The sequence below is a fragment of the Sander lucioperca genome, chromosome 23 (genome assembly GCF_008315115.2).
Source record: "Sander lucioperca isolate FBNREF2018 chromosome 23, SLUC_FBN_1.2, whole genome shotgun sequence".
Lineage (NCBI taxonomy): Eukaryota > Metazoa > Chordata > Actinopteri > Perciformes > Percidae > Sander > Sander lucioperca.
In genome coordinates this window covers 12812319-12835931 of record NC_050195.1, presented here as the reverse complement: position 1 = coordinate 12835931, position 23613 = coordinate 12812319, and the positions used below count along the sequence as shown (strand labels likewise).

At 40.5% G+C, this 23613-nt stretch overlaps 1 protein-coding gene across 1 annotated transcript in view; it reads left to right on the top strand.

Annotated features, from left to right (window-relative positions):
• Positions 1-23613, top strand: part of si:dkey-225n22.4 (collagen alpha-1(XXI) chain) — a 124153-nt gene that overhangs the window by 51454 nt on the left and 49086 nt on the right. Inside the window, exons 10-18 of the mRNA XM_031300959.2 lie at positions 5605-5682; positions 5797-5808; positions 6209-6298; positions 8996-9049; positions 9174-9227; positions 10290-10343; positions 10437-10490; positions 11178-11231; positions 11635-11688. Of these exons, the coding sequence (XP_031156819.1) occupies positions 5605-5682; positions 5797-5808; positions 6209-6298; positions 8996-9049; positions 9174-9227; positions 10290-10343; positions 10437-10490; positions 11178-11231; positions 11635-11688 (504 nt within the window). The remainder of the gene's footprint in view (positions 1-5604; positions 5683-5796; positions 5809-6208; positions 6299-8995; positions 9050-9173; positions 9228-10289; positions 10344-10436; positions 10491-11177; positions 11232-11634; positions 11689-23613) is intronic.

Sequence of the window (23613 nt, the reverse complement as noted above, 5' to 3'; positions counted from 1 at the left end):
AACCATTATCCCTGTCCCCAAGAAGCCAAGGACCACAGGACTTAATGACTTCAGACCCGTCGCCCTGACCTCTGTGGTTATGAAGTCCTTTGAGCGCCTTGTGCTTTCACACCTCAAAGACATCACCGACCCCCTCCTGGACCCCCTGCAGTTTGCTTACAGAGCCAATAGGTCTGTAGACGATGCAGTCAATTTGGCCCTCCACTACATCCTCCGGCACCTGGACTCCACAGGAACCTATGCCAGGATCCTGTTTGTGGACTTCAGCTCTGCCTTCGAAACCATCATCCCGGCTCTGCTTCAGGAGAAACTCTCCCAGCTTGGTGTGCCTGACTCCACCTGGAGTCAGGCACACTGCCAATGTTCTCCCCCTTCACAAAGGTGGTGATCCTGCAAACATAAATAACTATAGGCCTATTTCTAAATTGTCAGTATTAGCTAAATTAATGGAATCAGTCATCAGCATGCAATTAAAAGACTATTTAATTAATAAAAATATTCTGAATGAATTCCAATCTGGATTTAGGAAACAACATAGTACAATAACAGCTGTTTCAAAAGTTGTAAATGATCTGGTCAAAATCTTAGACAATAAACAGCACTGTGCAGCACTGTTTATTGATTTGTCAAAAGCTTTTGACACAGTGGACCATAAAATACTTCTTCAAAGACTTACCTCTATTGGACTGTCAGAACAAGCAGTAGGATGGTTCAACAGTTATCTATCAGGGAGAACACAATGTGTGCGAGTAGATGGTTTCACTTCTGCCTCCCTAAATATTTCAAAAGGGGTGCCTCAAGACTCAATCCTTGGGCCGCTTCTTTTTAGCATTTATATGAACAACCTCTGCAATAATATAAATAATACAAACTATCATTAATATGCTGATGATACTGTTCTCTACTGTTCTGGGTCCACTTTAGGTCAAGCAATCACAAATTTACAATCCGCTTTTAACATCTTGTAACATAATCTGGCTACTTTAAAACTGGTTCTAAACTCTAAAAAAACTAAAGTCATGACTTTCACTAGGGGAAAATTATCTAAAAACAATGTCCCTTCCATTTGTACACTTTCAGGCACAGAAATCGAAGAAGTGTCACATTACACATACTTGGGCATTATCATTGATCAATCACTGTCTTTTACATTGCATGTCAAAGGTTTGGTTAAAAAACTGAAGTTGAAGTTAGGTTTTTTCTTTAGAATCAAGTCCTGTTGGTCCTTTGAAGCAAAAAAACAACTTGTAAATGCAGCATTCTTGTCTGTTTTGGACTATGGTGACATTTTATATATGTATTCAACCTCCCAGTGTCTTCATGCTTTGGACACGGTGTTTCATGGAACCTTAAGATTCATCACAAACTTAAAATCTCATACTCATCACTGTTTGCTGTACTCTCGGGTCGAGTGGTTCTCCCTCTCAATCAAGCGTTGGATGCACTGGCATCTTTTTATTTATAAAGCAGTATTAGGACTACTTCCGCCTTATCTGAACGCTTACATCCTCCCGAGGTCTGCAGGGACATATCACTTGCGTTCACAGGATCTGTTTTTATTGTCAGTCTCTAAAGCCTGCACTGACTTTGGTAAAAAGGCTTTTAATTCTGCAGCACCATCTGCATGGAATCAGCTTCAGAATGAACTACAGTTGAAAGAGTTAGTCTCATTTTATTCTTTTAAAGGCTTTTTAAAGGATATTGCAGAAAGGCAGTCTGTCTGTCATTGTTTTTAAGTCGATTTAAGACCCAGAATTTTTTTTGATGGCATTGTGGTTTGAATATGATGAGTGAAAGTGTCTATGTTTTTACTTATTGTCTTTGTATTTATTTGAAACCACGCTGCTGCCACTTGCCAGGACACTCTTGTAAAAGAGATTTGTAATCTCAAGGAGTTTTTTATCCTGGTTAAATAAAGGTTTGAATGAATGAATGAACCTGCAGGTGGATCACTGACTTCCTGTCTGACAGGAAGCAGCATGTGAAGCTGGGGAAACACGTCTCTGACTCACAGACCATCAGCACCGGATCGCCCCAGGGCTGTGTTCTTTCTCCTCTGCTCTTCTCCCTGTACACCAACAGCTGCACCTCCAGTCACCAGTCCGTCAAGCTTCTGAAGTTTGCGGACGACACCTCCCTCATCGGACTCATCTCTGATGGTGACGAGTCTGCCTACAGGTGGGAGGCTGACCACATGGTGACCTGGTGCAACCAAAACAATCTAGAGCTCAATGCTCTAAAGACAGTGGAGATGGTTGTGGACTTCAGGAAGAACCCAGCCTCACCTGCCCCCATCACCCTCTGTGGCTCCACAATTGACACTGTGGAGTATTTCCGCTTCCTGGGAACTATCATCTCCCAGGACCTCAAGTGGGAGCTGAACATCAGCTCCCTCGTCAAGAAAGCACAACAGAGGATGTACTTCCTGCGGCAGCTGAAGAAATTCAACCTGCCAAAGACAATGATGGTGCACTTCTACACAGCCATCATTGAGTCCATCCTCACATCCTCCATCACCATCTGGTACGCTGCTAGCACAGCCAAGGACAAGGGCAGGCTGCAGCGTGTCATTCGGTCAGCTGAGAAGGTGATTGGCTGCAATCTGCTGCCGCTCCAGGGAGGAGCTTCTCGCTGCAGTCTGCGGGACATGCTTGACATCAAGCCCCGCCCACATCCAAGTCAGTCATTTTTTTTTTGCCTACGTCGTCTCCCCAAGACGGTAGCAAAGCTGATATCCTCTTGTTTCACATTAGCTAGATGACAGAAACTGATGTAAGCTAAACACAAACGACATTTCATGCAACAACAGTGAACTGTAATTGGGCCCGTGTATTTTTTCGTTCATTTGATTTCCGATTTTGAAACGAAAAGAGTGGTTCGGAAATAATGTAAGACTGCTCCGGTGAAAGCCTTGTTTTCATGAGGTTCTGGGGCTAGCTGCTAGCTAGCTCGGAAGCTACATCTGATGGCAGGCAGGTTGCTAATTAGCCAATGCTAAAAAGTATGGAAGTACAAGTTTCCCTGCTTTCTATCAATATTCCTCAGTATTTGTCTCTTGGTGTAGTTTGCTAACATGCTCATAGACATGTAAATGAACTGTTTGCGTGCTAGCTAAGTCAACGTCAACACCACTTTATATTGTAACGTGAAAGCTCAGGCTGTGTTAGCTTCAGCTAAACCACAGCAGCAACTTGCACTGCCCCGTTAAAATGCAACTTCAACCCTCGGATATAACGGTAATCATGTAGCGATTTTACTGTATCTAAACATCTGTATGTGTGTTCGACCTTTTGAAATACTTAGATTAGGTGTGTTACTGTGCAGGTAATATCCGAGGAGCATCTCACATGATTGTGAATTCTACTGAACCAGACTGAGAGACTATTTAAAGACTCAGGAACCCTTTGCAGGTGTTTTGGATTAATTAGCTGATTAGAGTGGGACACTTTGAGCCTAAAATATTGAACCTTTTCACAATATTCTAATTTTCTGAGGGTTTTCATAAACTGTAAGCCATAGTCATCAAAATTATAACAAATACAGGCTTGAAATATCTCGCTTTACATGTAATAAGTCTATATAATTTGTTTTACATTTTAAGTTGAATTACTGAAATAAATGAACTTTTGCACAATATTCAAATTTTTCGAGTTTCACCTGTATGCTTCTGGTTCACCTGTTAATTGTTAAAGCAAAATCGCCCCTTTGTACATTTGGTTGTAACTGAATTCTTGCTGTTAATATGAAAGTCCATAACGAAACAACACACCATTCTACTTTTGAGGGCTAAATTAAATGAAATATGGCTCGTTTTCCGTTTAAACACATTATCATCAATATTAACAAGGTTTAAAATGACCCATTTTTCAAATTTGGATATCATTTCAAAATCAGAAATCAGTAGTAACTACATGAAAACTTCACTGTTGCATGAAATGTCGTTTGTTTAGCCTACATCATCAGTTTCTATCTAATGTGAATCAAGAGGCTATATCAGCTTCACTACCAGGCTGTCTTTTTTTTTTTTGTCTTCAAAAAACTTTATGATTCGAGTACAGATCCATAAACACATTGAAAACATTAAATGCATACACATGCATGAAATTTACATTAAAGAGGTTGTAAGGCATTGTAAATGTTCAGAGTCGGGATGGCTTTCTTATTTGTTAGTCCTTTTTTAAAGTTTCAAAATATAATTTCATGTCATTTTTAAATTGGTGAACAGCCTATTCGGTTTTCTTTCAGATCATTTACATTTATAGATATAAAATTTTCAAATAAAATTCAAAGATTCAAAATAAAAAACATAGCATTTATCCAAATAATTTTCTTCATAGTAAAAAATTCTACCAGTCTGTCTTGGTCCGTTCAAGCGTATGGGGAGTGACGTAAGCAAAGAAAAATGGCTGACTTGGATGTGGGCGGGGCTTGATGTCAAGACTGCAGCGAGATACACTTGGCTCCAGGACCTTTACGCCACCAGGACTCTGAAGCATGCTGGAAAGATTGTGGCTGACCCCTCCCACCCCGGGCACAAACTCTTTGAGCCATTCCCCTCTGGCAGGAGGCTGAGGTCCATCAGGACCAAAACCTCACGTCACATGAACAGCTTTTTCCCCTCCGCCACTAGCCTTATTAACAAGGCCCGGAAACCACCCTGACTCTCCACCCCTGGCTCTTCATGCCACTGTTCTCTCTCTGCTGTAATGCCACTAAGGTCTATATAAAAGATACTTCAGATACAGTATTAGGGGACCACTAACGCCTATATAAAAGACTTCAGATACAGTATTAGGGGACCACTAAGGCCTATATAAAAGAGACTTCAGATACAGTATCAGGGGACCACTAAGGTCTATATAAAAGATACTTCAGATACAGTATTAGGGGACCACTAAGGCCTATATAAAAGACTTCAGATACAGTATCAGGGGACCACTAAGGTCTATATAAAAGATACTTCAGATACAGTATCAGGGGACCACTAACGCCTCTATAAAAGACTTCAGATACAGTATCAGGGGACCACTAAGGTCTATATAAAAGAGACTTCAGATACAGTATCAGGGGACCACTAACGCCTATATAAAAGATACTTCAGATACAGTATTAGGGGACCACTAAGGCCTATATAAAAGACTTCAGATACAGTATTAGGGGACCACTAAGGCCTATATAAAAGAGACTTCAGATACAGTATTAGGGGACTACTGAGGCCTATATAAAAGACTTCAGATACAGTATTAGGGGACCACTAAGGCCTATATAAAAGAGACTTCAGATACAGTATCAGGGGACCACTAAGGTCTATATAAAAGATACTTCAGATACAGTATTAGGGGACCACTAAGGCCTATATAAAAGACTTCAGATACAGTATTAGGGGACCACTAAGGCCTATATAAAAGAGACTTCAGATACAGTATTAGGGGACTACTGAGGCCTATATAAAAGACTTCAGATACAGTATTATGGGACTACTGAGGCCTATATAAAAGCATCCAAAAAGTAGCACGTCATAGGACCTTTAATAATAATAATCAATCTATTACGTTTTCCCATTTTCCGCACCACTTTTTCATTTTTAATTGTCTTTGTATTCAGGTGGAGATTCAGAAGCTGCGTCTGTACTGTGATCCTCATCAGAGTGAGAGAGAGACAGCTTGTGAGATTTACTCTGTGGTAAGACCTCCTGTTGCCTGTATCTACTGGAAGCTCCACTGCAAAGGTCACATTCTGTACTTGTACGATGATAACCATTGTTTTTTCTTTTGTCCTCTCTCGCTTACGCTACAGGATGATGAAAGGGTAAGTGCGGTCTCTATCCAGTTTTTTTACACGCTTCAAAAGTTTGGCTTTAAAGTATTTACTGATGTAGTGCAAAGGTAATGATATCACACCGAATTAGATATTGCAGAGTCAAAATCACTGGCAATGTTCATAGCTTATGCTAAGAAGTCTTCTATAGGGACTGAAGTTTGCCCTTTCAGAGGAAAGTCTTTTTTTTTTTAAACAGTAACAAAAAAATCCTAGGATTGTAGGAAACATAATATGTTTAAGACACATTAATATAGCTTATATTAATGACAAAATATTTTTTTATCCTTACTGTAATATAGGCTATATCAATGTGTGTTACATCTACCTAATGAGGAAGCTTTGAGTGTGTTATGTATTGCAGACATTTTGTGTGTTTGTGTTTCCTCAGTGTCCTCTGAATCGAACAGCCACAGTGGAGGAAGAAGACTGCAACTGTGCCGTCAGTCCACAAGGGCCGCGCGGCCTGCCAGGACCCATGGTAACACACACACAAACACACACACATGCACACACACACACACACACACACACACACGCAAGCCCACACGCACGCACGCATGCATGCATTGCCTCCTATAAGACTCAAAGGACATTTGATATATGACTCTTGTCCCTCTAGTGGCTTTTACACCATGGCCTTGAAGCACCAATCTATTGGTGTACAGCACCCCGTTGCCCAACTTTGATGTAATTGTGTGTGTGTGTGTGTGTGTGTGTGTGTGTGCGTGTGTTTACGTGTGTGTGGTGTGGGTGATCAAATTAGCTACTTTATTATTTGAGGTGTTCAGAAACAAATTGGGATCTACAAATAGAAGAATATAGAATGCATTGCTTGCTTACATACACATTTTTTTCTTGTATTTTTTCTTGTTGTTCCAATAATAAATGTGCTCCAACTGGAGTCAACACTATACAGTATATTGGATGTTATTACACACACTGGTAGTTATATACACACTGATCCACAGTGATATATGCGTCTGTATTTAGAAAGCGAGGGGCAACTACAACAGGCAAATTGGAAACTAGAAAACTAATTTGTGTGTATTTAATGTGAAATTGTTGCATTTTACCAAAACTATATATTATAGTATATATATATATATATAGTATGTCCTCTACTAATGACCTTGAATGAAATGTAGTTGTAGTGACTCACTTCTAATGATTCACAGTAGTATTTATTTCTTTTACCCAGAGAGGTTTTTAGAATCTCCAAGTTTTGTTTTTGGAGCGCTGCTTAAATATGCAGACTTCTATTGCTCAGTGGTATGTTCTTCAAATTAGTTTGGCTTTGAATAAATGAGCAGTCTTACAGATAATCTTTTACTCATCTGTCCCTGGTAGATGGTTTGGTCTGGTGCTCCATCTGAACTTTTTTGAGTCATAGTTTATAGGCAAGAGTCAAGGCACAGCAGTGCTTTGACCTTTATAATAACTAACATGGTGACATGCTCATGATGACAATGCTGATTTTTTAATATGTTTACATGTTTACCATGTTCACCATCTTAGTTTAGCATGTTAGCATGCTAACATTTAATTATTAGCAGTTAACAGAACGTATAGCTGAAGCTGCTGGAAATTGCATTGCTTTTCAGATATGTGGTCATAAACCAGCATTGGACAAATGCTTGATTTTTTTGATTTGATTGAATTGATCTGACAATCACCAAAATGATAACGTTTATTGTGAAAGTTTCATGGCAGTCCATCCAATCAAATGGAGACATTTCACTTAAAACTTGAAAAAGGTGGAAAAAGGAAAAGTCAGGGCATCTACAAAGTCAATATGATATACCGTCTGGAAATCAAACCCGTTCTCACTCCAAACTCGTAAAATACTGACGCTTGGTCAGTGGCTCTCAACGTCAGATACCAACGCAAAAATCACCCTTTATGGTGTGTGTCCATTTTCAGCGTCATTTCAACGCTTCCCATTCATTTCTATGGGAGCAGCCGTGCAATGCATTCTGGTTGCGTCGCGGGGACTTTGGAGAAGTGGTGCATTAGAGTCACCCACTCCTCATTTGCATAAAGTTGAATCCAACAAACTTTATGCAAATGAGAAGCAGCCAGCTCAGCTCAAGCCCACTTGTGCATGCTGGGAAGCGGGGTGATCCCATCTGTGAAAATAATGCGTATATGGACTGGTATTATTAGCGTCTGTACGGGATGCACCGGGCAGAGCAGCGTTGTAAGATGACGTAGTATTAAGAGTGACAACAGTAGCGAGTAGTATGAAAGACCTAAAATTGCTGGGTTTGTGTCCCGTTCTTGTCCTGCGTGTCATTGAAATGTACATTTTGTAACCCCACCCATGATTTTTTCATAAACCTAACTGTCCCGTTCTCGTGCTGCATGTCAGTTAAACGTATGTCCTGACCCAGAGCATCACAAAGTGCACCAAAATGTCGACCAAACGTATCTAAATATGATGCCGAAGGGCTTGACGCGAGTCCTGAGAGCAACAAAAAGTGACGCCAAGAGTCCTGACCAAGCGCGTCTCAATATGATGCTAAAGGAGACGTTTTGCTTCATTAACAAACACCAAAGGCACCTGACCAAGCATCGCGTTTTGACGCGATGGGAGTGAGAATGTGTTGCAATCGGAAACCATGACTTTCATGGTAATAGTTGTTTTTTGTCTGGACCAAAGTGTTGGACTGAACAACAGACATACATACAGTATATATAATCAGCAGCACATCACCCCAACCCTCATCCACCTTCACTGGCTTCCAATTAAGTCCCGCATCACATATAAAATCCTCCTTCTCACACTACAAATCCCTCCATGCCCTGGCCCCACAGTACCTCTCCGACCTCCTCCATCCATACACACCACCCCGAAACCTGCGGTCCTCAGACGCTGGCCTGCTCTCCATTCCCCACATCAGACTCTGTACCCTCGGAGACAGAGCCTTTAGTGTTGCAGCCCCATCCCTCTGGAACACCCTCCCTGCAGATATCCGCAATGCTACATCCCTGGACATTTTAAAAACAACCTCCCTTAGCTTAGCCACAGTAATTCTGTAAAGTGTCCTTGGGTTTCATGAAAGGCGCTATATAAATACAAGTTATTATTATTATCATTAATTATTAACATTGCCAGCCATAGCAGGGCTAAAATAATGTGCATTTATTAAAGTCTTTGTATGTGTTAATACTACAGGGTTTCCGAGGCGAGAAAGGGATGGAAGGACCACCGGGACCTGATGGTAAGCCTGTAAGTGCTAATCAGTTTCTCCATCAGTTTCTTTCTTATCACCACTTCATACTGTGGTCACCAGTCTTTAGGATACATGTTGTCTGCAAATGCTAGATTCAGCCTATGTTGTCTCTGTCCCCAGGGTAAAGATGGGAAACCTGGGGAATCTGGCCCTCCTGGATTACCAGGGATGAAGGTAAAGCATCTGTTGCATTATAACGTCTTCGAAGAGGATTAGGGCCACATGTAAAAAATTTTATTGAGTTCGGAGTTTTAAGTCAGAAATCAGAGAATAAAGTCAGAATCTCAGAATTCTGAATTTATTCTCAGAATTCTGACTTCTTTTTTTAAAACTTAAAAACAATTTTTTTTTAGACTTCAAAAAAAGTCAGAATTCTGAGATTAAAGTGAGAATGCTGGGATTAAGCTCAGAAACTCAGAACCCAAATACATTTTTCACATGTCGCCCCAATCCTCTTCCGTACAAATCGCCACAATGCAAGTCACAATTTTTACTTTGATTTTACTGCACTGCTGCTACACCAAAGAAATGTCAACTCCAGTCAAGACCCAGAACTACAGGTCCATCTCTACGTTTCTTTTCATTTCTAAAGTCTAGAAAAAGTTGAATGCAACCAACATTTGGAATTTTTAGCAGAAAAAGTATTTGATAAATGCTGTCTGTTTCCCTTAAAGTGACAGCACACAGACAGTTCTCCATAGTGTCACAAATTATATCAAGTTGCAGTCTGATCATGGTAGAAATACAATTTTAGTTCTTGATTTATGCACAGGTTTTTTTTTGGGCTTTTCTGCCTTTAATTTGGACAGGACAGCTAGGTGAGAGAGGGGGAGAAGGAGAAGACATGCAGGAAATTGTCACAGGTCAGACTCGAACCCTGGACCTCTGCGTCGAGGCATAAACCTCTATGTATATGTGCGCCTGCTCTACCCACTGAGCCAACCCGGCAATGTTATGCACAGCTTTTAATACCATCAACCATAATATTTTATTAAATCAGCCGAGGACCAACATATTCTTACTCCCAAGTCATCACATATGGCAGGTTCAGGTCACCTTGGTGTCACATTTTTAACGCTCCCCCATTTTAGGTCTCCCTCTCGGAGTTTGGTCAACAAATGACAATACTCTATAGATCATAATGGACTTTTAAAATGTATGATAACATTTATTCATTAAATTACTTTCATACTTTGATTACATGCTCTTACCTTCTGTTTTCCCTTGGCTGGGCAGGGTGAAGGTGGCCCCGAAGGACTAAGAGGGGAGCCCGGTCTAAAAGGTAACAAGGTAAGTCTTTAAAGAAGCAGTTGTATCAGTGTTGTGGCTTTTTTTTAATCCGCTGCCAGTACTAATAGTTCCTGATTCTGCTGACACGTCCAGGGAGACAGAGGGGAACCAGGCTTATCAGGAGAACCAGGACCCCCAGGACCCAAGGTGAGACTATCTTAATAAAGCCATGTTTAAAGTTTAGCGCGTAACTATTTTATATTAATGAACGTCCGTTACATTCAAGCTGTTGCCAAATGAGTTGCTACAAAGCTAATTAAGACAATCAGCTCCACACAACTCTCTCTGGATTTCTCAGTATGACTATGTTCAGAAGATTGTGGCGTCCGGTGACTTTCCCGCGCAGAAACTTGAGTGAAGATAATGACCTCTTCTGAAGAGTCCATCATGTTTTTTTAATCCTCCATGTCCTCCTTGGCTACTAGCAACTGCGTGGAGGAGGGGTGGGGGGGGGTGCACGATCACGGAAGGCTTGTATCAAAAAGTGTTTCTGAACATCAATGACATTCAAAACTGTGATAACTGAAACAGATATACAACACACCATGCAGTGTGTATACAAATATTTATTGCAAACAGACCTAAGTATGTATGATGAGATAACCAAGTGGCGTCTCATTTCATAGGGGTATGTTTTCACCCCTACCCCTTACCACTCGGTTTCGAGGGACAAGGGCTAGGGGTAAGATGAGAAATGAGATTCAGCCTTAGTGTCCTGATGAATTAAAAGGATAAAAACATAAATAAACAATGAATTAGATATAAAAAAGAGAGATTTTGAACGTATTAAATGTCACTACAAAATACAGTATAAGCAGATTTCTTTGTATACAGGGTCTTCCTGGTGAGAGAGGCGAGCTAGGGCCTCCAGGACAAGCTGGACCAATGGTAAGATCCTGTTCTGTTCAACAGTCATGTGTCCACAACATGAATTAAGCCAGCGTACCTGACCATTCCAGGATGTGAAAGCATGAAATCTGAGGTGTCAGTTCATGAAAATAAAATATTATTATTATTATTATATATAAATGTAACAACCTAACCACTTCAAGCCAGATGCACAGTAAGTAACCCTACTATAAATATAAGGAAAGAGAACCGTTCTCTTATTCTGGAGGTTTGGCTTCCTCTGTGCATGGGTGTGTGTGTTTAGGATTTCCTCCTGTCACAGCAGTCTCTGCAGTCGTACCAGCGCAGTGTTTGAAGTGGGACAGATAATTACTGTAATAGTGTTGAATTTAGCTGCTGCTGCTCCACTTTGCCTCTCAGATTATGTTTATTGTCCAACCAGGGGGAGCCAGGACTACCAGGCACCGGCGGACAAATTGGGCCACCAGGACCAAAGGTCAGTGCAGACTGTAGCTACTCGCAGATCAGGTGGGAGACACATAGACACACTACATTGCCTAAAATATGTGGAGATCCAGACATGACACTCCTTGACTGTTGAACATCTCATTCCAAAACCGTAGGGATTGTTACTATATGCTGCTACAACAGCCTCCACTCCTCTGTGAAAACCTCCAACCAGATGTTGGAACCTGGCTGCAGGGATTTGCTCCCTTTCAGCCACAAGAACATTAGTAAGGTCCTACACTGACGTTTGGTGATAAAGCTTGGAAGCACACTATTGTCTAAAGGTGTGTTCAGACAGAAGTTTTTTATCGAACAAATTTGACTGCTGGACTAGGGATGTGCATCTCTAGTCTCAGGCCGATGCGATAAACATCTTGGTGCATTGCCAATGATCCGATACATTAAAGGTCCCATGGCATGAAAATTTCACTTTATGAGGTTTTTTAACATTAATATGAGTTCCCCCAGTCTGCCTATGGTCCCCCAGTGGCTAGAAATGGTGATAGGTGTAAACCGAGCCCTGGGTATCCTGCTCTGCCTTTGAGAAAATGAAAGTTCAGATGGGCCGATCTGGAATCTTGCTCCTTATGAGGTCATAAGGAGGAGGGTTACCTCCCCTTTCTCTGCTTTGCCCACCCAGAGAATTTGGCCCACCCATGAGAAAGAGAGAGACATCATGGCTTTCAAACGAGCAAAGTGGCAGTTGGTCAAGGCCACACCCCACCCTCCACCTTGCAAAATGATTTGATGATACGCAATTTAATATGGTACAGAGAGTTTGATTTTATTTCTTTGGTTCCTTTTAAACAAACAACAAATTGTGTTGGAAAGCAGCCTGCATAGTGTTTTTACAGTTTTTTCATAGAGCTACTTTAACTTCCATTATCAGAATCCTTTCAACTTTTACTTGAGTTTGTTTCTTAAATGGTACTCTCCTAACCACTGCATATAGGCTGTCTCACTTTGACTCAGGCTCATGCATTGCCAAAAGTGGACCTTCCCTTAGTTGTCCTTCTAATAAAGACTTTCATCAGGATGACAACCAAATTGTCACTGTAACCTGAGCAGCACTTCGTCTCAGTCTGTCCCGCTCCATCTCCCTCTCCTCTCTCGCCGTGCGCACGCATGCCAAATGAATTGGCGTTGGCAGGTCAGACTCATTTTGTCGTAAATGTGAACGTGCGATGGCAACCCAGTCTCACGGCAGGTGGTGAAATGGTCATGTTATGTAATATATTGATTCGTGTACAGGACACGATTATGTCGTTTTTTTCTTGGTGGTGAGCACGAATTTTAATGTAATGTATTTAAATGGGATGCATATTTCGTTATCACAGCACGACTACGGTAGGGAGTAGTTTGAAAAGCTGAAAAACCGCGTAGGGAGGTTGGTCGCGGTGGTGGATGGGTCAAACAATACAGGACTTTCACCCCGGAGACTGGGGATGCGTGTGGCTTTTTATTTCCCCGTTGTTGACGGTTGATGGTTCCTTTCCCCGTTCTTCTTTTCATAAGCACAACTGTCCCGTTGTTGTTGCGTGTCCCCCAGAGACGCGGGTCGTGTCCCGGCATGTGACGTGTCCTTTCCCCGTTCTTCTAAACCCAACCTCCGTATAGATGCTTCCCATTATGCTTCCCATTCTCATTTCATGCTGAGCACCACGAAAAAAACAACATAATCGTGTCCGGTACACGAATCAATAGATTAAAAAAAAGTGACCATTTCACGAACTGCCGTGAGACTGGGCTGGCGATGGTCAGTAAATGGTCTACAACATGTGAATGTCATGTTATAGAACTTTTTGACAACATTTTGACTTGTCATATCAGGAAAAGCACAGGTGAAACAAATTTCATAAATGATGGCTCAGTTCCATCAAGTGTCCCAGTCTTACTTCTTACAGTGTACTTATACCATTGCTTTTCCTGCTATGACAAGCCCAAATGTCTGCTTTGAAAAAGGTCTATTGGCCTTTATAACTTAAGCTTTTTGTCTTGTGACATGTCTGAATTTAAATGTGTGCATTCAAGACAATAAAACAATGAAATGCCACAAATTATTCGAAATGATGGAACAGGTTCTGGCCTCGATGCAGCAACATCTCATTGCCTGGCTTTACTGTATAATGTAGCCTTTAAACCAGGGGTCACCAACACGGTGCCCGCGGGCACCAGGTAGCCCCCAAGGACCACATGAGTAGCCCTCAGGCCTGTTCTAAAAATGAAAATTGAATATTGATATTATCTGTTTCCCACCTTGTTAAGTCATTGTTGATAATTATTGATAATGAGAAATCATTAACGTGATCAGTGTCTTCACATAAATGACTATCATTAATCATTAATAATAATATATAACTAAAGGCAAACTGAGAAAATTTGTTATTTTAGAAGAGTATCAAACTGGTAGCCCTTCCTATGACTCAGTACCCATGAAGTAGCTCTTAGTTTCAAAAAGGTTGGTGACCCCTGCTTTAAACCTTTTCTGTAGCCACACTGAACTATCTTAAAGTCATAGTGCTAAGTACAAACTGTAACACATTGAGTAACTGTGATATCCAACTTTTTATTCTTTTTTTTTTACCTCAAAGGAAAAGCAAGTAGCTTCCTTTGTGAAAGTAAAACAAACAATCTCTCAGTCACATCTTTTCCCATGTTGGGCTTAAAATCATTATGTAGCAACAGAGAGATTATCAAACAGACTTACATGCATCCATGTAAAGTCATACAGTAAATCTGAAAACACTCTCCACTTCCCTCAGTCATTGAAATTAACACCACTGCAGGAGTGCAGGCTACATTCATATTGTAAATGGGATGTTCCCTTGTGGTTACTTAAACAGAACAAGTGGCTAAATGAAAGAGCACATGCACACATCTGCAAGCATGTGAGCACACCCACCAGCTACAAGTGTGCAATGCTATTTTGAGTCTTCTCTGAACTCCTCTGGTTGTTCTACCAGTTTGACTTGCAGCCACCCTGCTCAGTAATTTGGGACTCTTCCTGTTATCATAATAAACTACTTTCCCCCCCAAGAATCTGGAAGTGCTTTACACCAACTGAAGGGTGGTGGTACACAGGGAGCTGAAAACAGCAGTTTTCCACACAGTGCCCATGTGTGTGTGTTGGGGGGGGGGGGGGGGGTAAATGTGTTTAGGAAAGACTAAACTGTTGAGTTACTTTTGAAGAACACAAACTCCATCCAACTGCTAACCAATGGGTTCTCTGTGTTTCCCATTCAACCAATCCTCCTAAGAATTACTTTGCATTGGCTGTATACATTTTAGGGAAAACTTAATGGCGCCCATATTGTACATATTTAACATATCTACAAATCTTTATTTTGAACATATCTGCAGTAGGTTCACCGTGTATGTTTGTTTTTGTGATCAATTGTTTATTTAGATAATGCAATAAAAAAAATTGTAGATCACCAAGCACGTATGGAACTCCACTCAAAAGTTAGTAGCAGAGATGAAAAAGTTAAATTAAAAATAAAATATAGTAATGATAACTATAAATAAATAAATACAGAATGCAAGAAAAAAGGAAATTATAATACACAAATAAATAAAACCAATAATAGGTCAATAAACAAAACACACATACAGCCTAAATAGTACTTGTATAGGATATGTGTACATACATGTACATGAGCATGTCATAACTAATTGAATAATGACTCAGCACCATCTGTATTAGAGAAAAGAATCACGTCATCTGATGTGAATAAAATAGCCTTGTTGGATTGCATTTCATTATGCAATTCTGTCATCGGACTTGATTCTGGAAAAAGATGGCTCGCTAGTGCGCAAACGTCAGAAACAAACATCTATGATCCAATATCTTTTTGATAATCTACACGTTTTTCTTGCGGTGGCCTAAGCTGTGGTAAAAGTTACTATAATCCGTTCAAGGAGTTGATAAGCAGACAGGATAACCTAGTTGATAAGTTGTCAACTTCCACTTTATAAACAGAGTTACGTTCCGGAGCTGTCGGCTACTTTAGCGATGTTTAGCTACATAAAGTTAGCAATATATATTGTGTAGAATCCAGGACCGGCAGAGCAGAGGGAATTGTCAGGGAGCAGAGTAAAAGTATTTAAATGAAATGAGCTGTTTGGCCACAAAGATGGGAGATATGGTTAGCTTGACCACAGTTGTTAGTTGCATTAGTGTCAGTTGTCAGTGTAACGTTAATGTTAGTCCACTAGTGCGGCACGTATAAATTGTACAAATCCACAACATCCACCTCTCTGTGTTTTTGTTCTGAGATGTGATTTTGTAGAAACACAACCCAGGCTTGTCTGTCTTTGGTTTGTGCGTCCAATTGAACAACTATCTGATATTTTGGCTACAGTGTGGTAAAAGTTGAGCTGACTCATCACGGTCAGTGGAGGGCATCTTCTTTTTGCCCTCCAGGTGGGCGTTCTTATAGTGCTGTGACGTCACGTGAAAACTATGAATTGCACCATACACTATAGTATTGACCCTCATACTGAAATAAGTCAGCTAGTACAAGTTTGTACATGTACAACTATATGTGGTCAACATTTGACCACCAAAGGTTTGGTTCAGTGTTGATATCATGTTTACAGTAGGCTGTTTCTAGATCATTGCTTCTATTGCATCTTCTTTCATGAATGCATTATGTTAAGATAAAATACGTAAGACATCCATTAGACTACATAAGACTGGCTAGACTGCCAGATGGTTAACTTATCACACATTCCTGGAACAAGCTAGTCTTGACCTGACCTGGGTTCCATAAAACAGGCCACAAGACTAACAAACAGACAGAATTTCTTCCTGCAACGTCAGGGAACATTGAGCGCCCTAATGATCAACAGGAAACAGCCTGCCTTTAAGAACACAGCAATGTGTGCTGTAAAGAGGACTAATTGCTTGTTGAGTGTAATTTTGCGGTTAAAAGGTCAGAGTTTAAATGCAGACCTCAGATTATCTGTGAGATGAAGTGGCTCTAACTTCCAGCTAATAGAGAATACTGGGTTTATGTGTCCAAGTGTGTTGTTATTGACTGAGATTTAGTTTTAGATTAACAGCAGACACTTCATAACATGTTGGATGAGACATTAAAATCAGTGATATATTTATTCTCGCACTGATCACTCTCATGCTTTTCCCGTTATGACACAACGCAAATCATATGGCACGAGATCCAATATGTTTGAATGAATCAAATTTCCCCCTGTTTTGACCAAACTGGCCAGTTATGAATCACTGAAGTAAACATATAAGGTATTTTGGCTGCACTTATTTGAAGTACTTTGGGTGCACATGTTAGCTTTTCTCTAATATTTGTTGAAGACTGACAAGGACATTTATTTTGGAGCAGTCTGAATATAAATACTCCACAGCTGAGCTGAGAGCGTCACAGGTCTAACAAGGTTTCGATTCAGCTCGAGCACAAGAAATCATGTTGAGTAATTACGTCTTCCTGAAGTCACAGTGAGGTACATTTGGAGTCTTTTAGGCTGATTTCACAGAGGCAGAAACTCATCATCACAGGGCTCGATCAAAGAGCAACATGCCGAACAATTAGCTGCGGTAAAAGACTTCCACAGCTGTGTTAGTAAATAAATGTGAGTATGTGTCTGTTGATGATGCTGATCTGGCTCCGGGCTGGACATGGATTTCTTTGACTGTTCTCAGTATTGACTTTTTTAAACAACAGGGTCCCACAAAAGTGAATTCAGGTTTGTGTTGCCCTCTGTTAATTGCCCATTAGAATTATTTCAGCTTATAACAGTCCCATGTAAAATTAATTTGTTTTGTGTTGCAACTGATTTCTGTTTTTTTACTGTTTTTTGTAAGTTTAAAGGCACTTGAACAAGTTTTTTTATCAATATAAATCTAAAACCACTTGATACTTTCAGGGCCAATACTAAGATTTTGTAGATACTTAGGTCTATGTCCCTTTAATAAAAAAATATTGTGTTTTCACATTTTTTATTATCAAACTGTTAAATGACATTGTCTATAAACTTTAAACACTATTTCTAAGTGTGACATGGTCTTTTATAGTCTTTATCATGGAATGAATGGAGCTGCATACAACCACTTGTTGTCAAGTGACTTAAGTTTCACGCTAAGATCACATGACAACAAGTACTTTCCCTACCAGGTCGATGTTGTTTCTATATCCACGACGTTCTACTTCCGCGATTGCTCAGTTGCAACTGGAAATTCCGACGGATGTCCTTTTCAGCCGGATGTCCTTTTCAGCCGGATGTCCTTTTCAGCCGGATGTCCGTTACCTTCCTCTTTCTTTGTGTTGGAATTTTAACCCCCGGTGGATTTCTGAGGACTATGGTTAACTTTTATTTATTTATTTATTTATTTGACAGGGACAATGCAAACAGACATAGTGACAAAAACAAAGCTTGTCACTGAAGTGCTGCATAAAAAGTTTATAGCAAATGCTAATTTTCAACTCCAGTCCCTGGTTGGGCTTTTATACAAAATAAAATTTACATACTTAACTATTTCAATTCAAAAAATCAAAACATGATATAAAAACAACTCCAGTCCTAATAAATAGAATAATAAACATAGTATTAAAACATGCATCTCAAATACAAATCTGACCTACTTACAATAATTAAAAATGAGTACACTTTTGGTTTGTTTTTAACCAGTTTTTGAGCCTGAAGGTAAACACTCTAAAGTCAGTTATAGTCTTGATGTCAGATGGTAATGAGTTCCAGAGTTTAGCGCTCTTCACAGAGAAGGTAGTCTGACCTAAGCTGGTCCTGCAGTATGGTATTTTGCAGTCATGATTTGAGGAACTTCTAGTGACTCTGGTGCTGCTCAGTCTCTCAACAAATGAACTTAGTGGCTTAGGTGCTAAATAATTAATGCACAAAATTGCTAAAGCTCTCAAAATTCATTAAATTATATTTCTTAATGATGATACAATAATGGTAATGTGTTGGTTTTTTATCCATGATTTTTATAGCTCTGTTGTATACGGAACCTATGCATTTGGTTGCAGTGGGAGCAGCTTGTGCCCATGCTGTCATGCAGTACGATACATGAGTAAAGATCATAGCATGCATGTATAGCAGGGCTGCCTGTTTTGGGATGTAGCTTCTAATTAGTTTGAAACAGTTGAGATTACTTTTTATTGTTTTTAAGATTTTCTTTATGTGCTTGTCAAATTTTAGTTGAGGATCTAGAACCAATCCTAGATATTTAAATTCTGTAACTGGATGAATTTCTTTATTTTGTATATTAATATTAAATCTACCTTTCAAATCAAGTTTTTTAATGGAAAAGCACATGGAAACTGTTTTTGAGAGATTTAGAACTAACTGATTTTGAATGAGCCATTGTTGGATGTCAGACATAGTAGTTCTGACATCCAACTGCTCCTCAGATCTCTGCAGAGTAAATCCAGACAGCTAGCTAGACTATCTGTCCAATCTGAGTTTTCTGTTGCACCACTAAAACTACTTTTGAACGTACACGTTCCACCAAAACAAGTTCCTTCCCGAGGCTATATTGAAGCGGCACCGGGGCTCCGTCCGGCACTTAGCACCACCCATGACGATTGTGATTGGTTTAAAGATGCCAATAATTCTCCCATCCCGGAATGCTGTGTGGACTAGCCAGACCCTCCTTTGCAGCGCTGTGGTGGAAGGTCTGGCAATGCGAGACTAATGTTTTGATAAAACCACAGGTTTTATTGGCATGAAGTCCAATGTGACATCAAAAGTCTCATGTTTTCCATATTATTTTACGACAATAAGGTTTAAATGCTGTTGCAAAGCCTTCCCTCTCCAGCCAAGGAAACAGTTACGGTCTTTATTCATATATTAATTGTTGGCTTAAAAGAAATTAGAATTTAGGTCATGTCCTCAGTATTGTTTTTGGGAATTTGGGGATTTTAATGACCTGAGGAGGAGTTTACATTATCCAGTCACCACATAATGGATTTTTTAAAGGCTGATTATTTGAAACAGCATTTAGACCACCATGCAGGGATAGAGAATATAATCGGAAAATTCTATGAATTAATTTCTCAGAGAAAAGTTTTTTGGTGTCTAGTCAAACATTTTTTAGGGAGGATTTGGACTCAACTTCAGTATTTGCAAAATCCTGGCTACAGCAGTGCCATTAATGCGTTATTTTTAATATCACAGATGTCTTGTGACAGTATTGTAAAAGTGTCACATTGGAATATGGCTTGTAAATACTGCTGTGTAAGCCCAGCATTAAGCCAGTTCCCATACAACTGCCAGGTGGAGAACACCCTTTCATAGTAAGGTACAGAGGGGGAAAATCCAGATGTTATCCGCGGAGAACCAAATTAGCTCGCAGTGTGGTCACCGCCTGAGGAAACATCTTTCATGGACTGTAAATAATTTATGTCCACCCATCCACGACAGCTCCATTGAACGTTAATGAGGCCTAAACTTAGATATACTGTATAAGGCTTAAGGCTGTCAGCATGGTCTTTAATCACACACTCCCACACACATAAAGTTTTCTTTCAGCAACATACTATACATCAACTTTCAGTTTCAATTTTGGATTTGATGTTTCACACTCAAGTGAAACAAGTTGAAGATGATCAGCCTTGTGGTAGGTGTAGGTCTCTTATTATCATGCACTGAGTTTTCTACACCCAAAATTATGGATTTTCAGATGCAGCTGTGTGAGGTTTCAATGTCACAGAGGGATACAGATATTCCTTCCCTTTAATTACTAGTAGTATAACTGTTACCTGTAACAAGACCTTTGGAAAGATGTTTTAGTGTTTAAAATGGGAATATTATACAAATCATAGGGCAGCCACTGTGTTTATTTTTAACCCTGTGCTTGTAATTTAGTTAAGTTTCGAGACCTCCTAACTACATATGTAAGGTACAGCTCTCCAGCCTGCAGGCTGTTAGAACCCCAAATCATCAGTTGTACAGAACAAATACAGATGTACCCCTGGGGGTCACAGGGTTAGAGAAAAATACTGATTTGGTAAACAGGTCAATAAACAGACGCTCACTTTAGCAACAGATGAGAACATTGTGAGGTAAAAACATTAATTTGTGAGGATGGAGCACTTAGTCAATATGCGTTTTTTTAAATTTATAAGATCTACAATCAATCAATAAAATAATTTAATTTGTATTTAATGATTACAAATGAAAGCAAAAGATTGACTTGAAAAATAAGACGATTTTCCATCAATCCATCCATCCATCGTCATTCGCTTATCCGGGGTCGGGTCGCGGGGGCAGCAGCTCCAGCAGGGGAGGCACTCAGATGCCCAAACCACCTCAACTGGCTCCTTTCAACGCAAAGGAGCAGCAGCTCTACTCCAAGCCCCTCACGGATGACTGAGCTTCTCACCCTATCTCTAAGGGAGACGCCAGCCACCCTCCTGAGGAAACCCATTTTGGCCGCTTGTACCCTGGATCTCGTTCTTTTAGGAATGACCCAGCCTTCATGACCATAGGTGATCGGTTGATCGAGAGCTTTGCCTTCTGGCTCAGCTCTCTTTTCATCACAATAGTGCGATAAAGTGAATGAAATACCGCCCCCGCTGTGTTGATTCTCTGGCCAATCTGCCACCCCATTGTCCCATCACTCGCGAACAAGACCCCAAGGTACTTGGACTCCTTCACTTGGGGTAAAGACTCATTCCCTACCTGGAGTAGGCACTATTTTGGTTTCCTGCTGAGAACCATGGCCTCAGATTTAGGGGTGCTGATCCTCATCCCAGCTGCTTCACACTCGGCTGCGAACCGATCCAGTGAGTGCTGAAGGTCACAGGCCGATGATGCCATCAGGACCACATCATCTGCAAAAAGCAGCGATGAGATCCCCAGCCCACAGCAGAGTCCGACTTACTGACGAGAACCCGGACACAGCTTTCACTTTAGGCCCTGAGAAGGGACCCCCTCACCCCATACTCCCGCAGCACCTCCCACAGTATGACCAAAATAAAATCTATTTCCAGAACAATACATTATACTGAAGACATGTAATAGCTGTACCATCACCCATCAGGCTATTTAATGAGGTGATTAATCATAGTGATAAGGAGGTGCTGTGCTACTTATGTACTGTAAACTGTAAATGTGTAGAGTGAGGGAAATGAGGCACATCCCACCACACATACCGACCCCCTACCCCTAAACACACACACACACACACACACACACACACACACACACACACACACACACACACACTCTCACACACACACACACACAGGATACATTATTTATAATGGCAGAGTGCACAGACATGCTTTCTGAGGTAGTGACATAATGTCAGGTTAGAATTAATCAGCCTAGCTGCCAGTCTGCTTTTTTTTGTTATGGAGGGTGGACAGTCGGACCTGTAGCAGTTGGCAGGTCTTCTAAAGGTTCTATAGGACAGTAAAGAAGCATGGTATAACAAGTATGGGGGTAAGAAATATATGGTCTATATAATCGGTTGATATTTGCTTTTATCATCAACAAATTGATTGCAAATGGTTATATAGTTATCTAGATTTGGTGGAGGAGGCTCTGGTCTTTGAGCAGTTATTAGTTAAATTAACAATACCAAAAGATTAGCACACAAGGAGGTAGGGGTGGTGGAGGAAGCTGCAGAAGGCTGTGTAATTTGTGGTTGTGGTTTTCCTAAAGATGATTTTCTGGTCAGACAGTGCATTGTTACCAACAAAAGGTTTGAGACCAAGGATTTTAGGTAGAAACTTGACAATTTTCTCAGTGCCACATTTGTCAGTCATGGGTACCTGGTACCCTGTATGCACACAACCCTACACATGTACAATAAATATCACTATGTTTGAAGAGGGACACATTTCTCAGAAACATCTCCCAAGCCACAGCTTCCAGCTCTTCCAGGACCCAGAACCCAAGGTGTTCCCAGGTCAGATGGGAAAGGTAATCCCTACTGAGCATGTTCTAAGTCTGCCCTGGGGTCTCATACCAATTGGACGCCTGTAAAAACCTCTTAAGAGGGGTGGCCTGGTTGCTCGCCCGGTAGCATATGACCCCATGTACTAAGGCTCTCTCCTTACCACAGTGGCCCAGGGTTCCAACTTTACTAAAAAAATTATCTTTAAAAAAAACAATCTCTAAAGGGAGGTGTCCTGGAGGAATTCTTGTCAGATGCTACCTCAGCTGTATTCTTTTTGTCTCTTTCTTTCCTTGTTTCCTCTCTGTCTTTATATCTCTATTCCTGCTAATGCTGCGCCAATTGAACCTATCGATTTTGTGTTCCATCGTACGCTCACTCGTGAACAATCCCCCTGACATACTTGAACTACTTTACTTGGGGCAGTAACTGAGCAATTGACACTGTTTAGTTTGATCCTCTGTTATAAAGAATATACTCTATTTTGATATTGTATTGTTCTGCTAGCTGTCTTTATATTTTATTGACTTTTCTTTTAGATCCCCTACCAGAATTCATTCAAGTATAGTTAAGCTCAGAGATGTCAAGCAGTCTCTTTAGTCTTTAACAATATGTGGCAGAGGGAAGTAGCAGGTTAGTCTGCTCACAGAATCAACTGATCTCTGTGCACTTGTCTATTTTCTCTTGTTCTAGGCATCCAGAAATGTATGTCATCTTGTCATTTATTGGGACGCGGTGGGCGTCTTGGCTGTGTAATTATGAGGTCTATGGGTTTATGTGCGTAGTGCGGCGAGACACTTCAAAAGAAAACAGACGCAGTGGAGAGCTAATTCAGTTGTTTCCTTACTGCCAACATGCAGACCTATGCACTTAAAATATATGTTGGTGGGATCGGGTAACCTCTGTGTCTGCAGAGAACACAAAGAAAGTGCTTTAAACCTCATGGTGTCATATTAGAAGGCCTGCAGAGCACTGACGTTTGTTTTAGATTAACCAATTAAAAAACATTTCAAGACTATA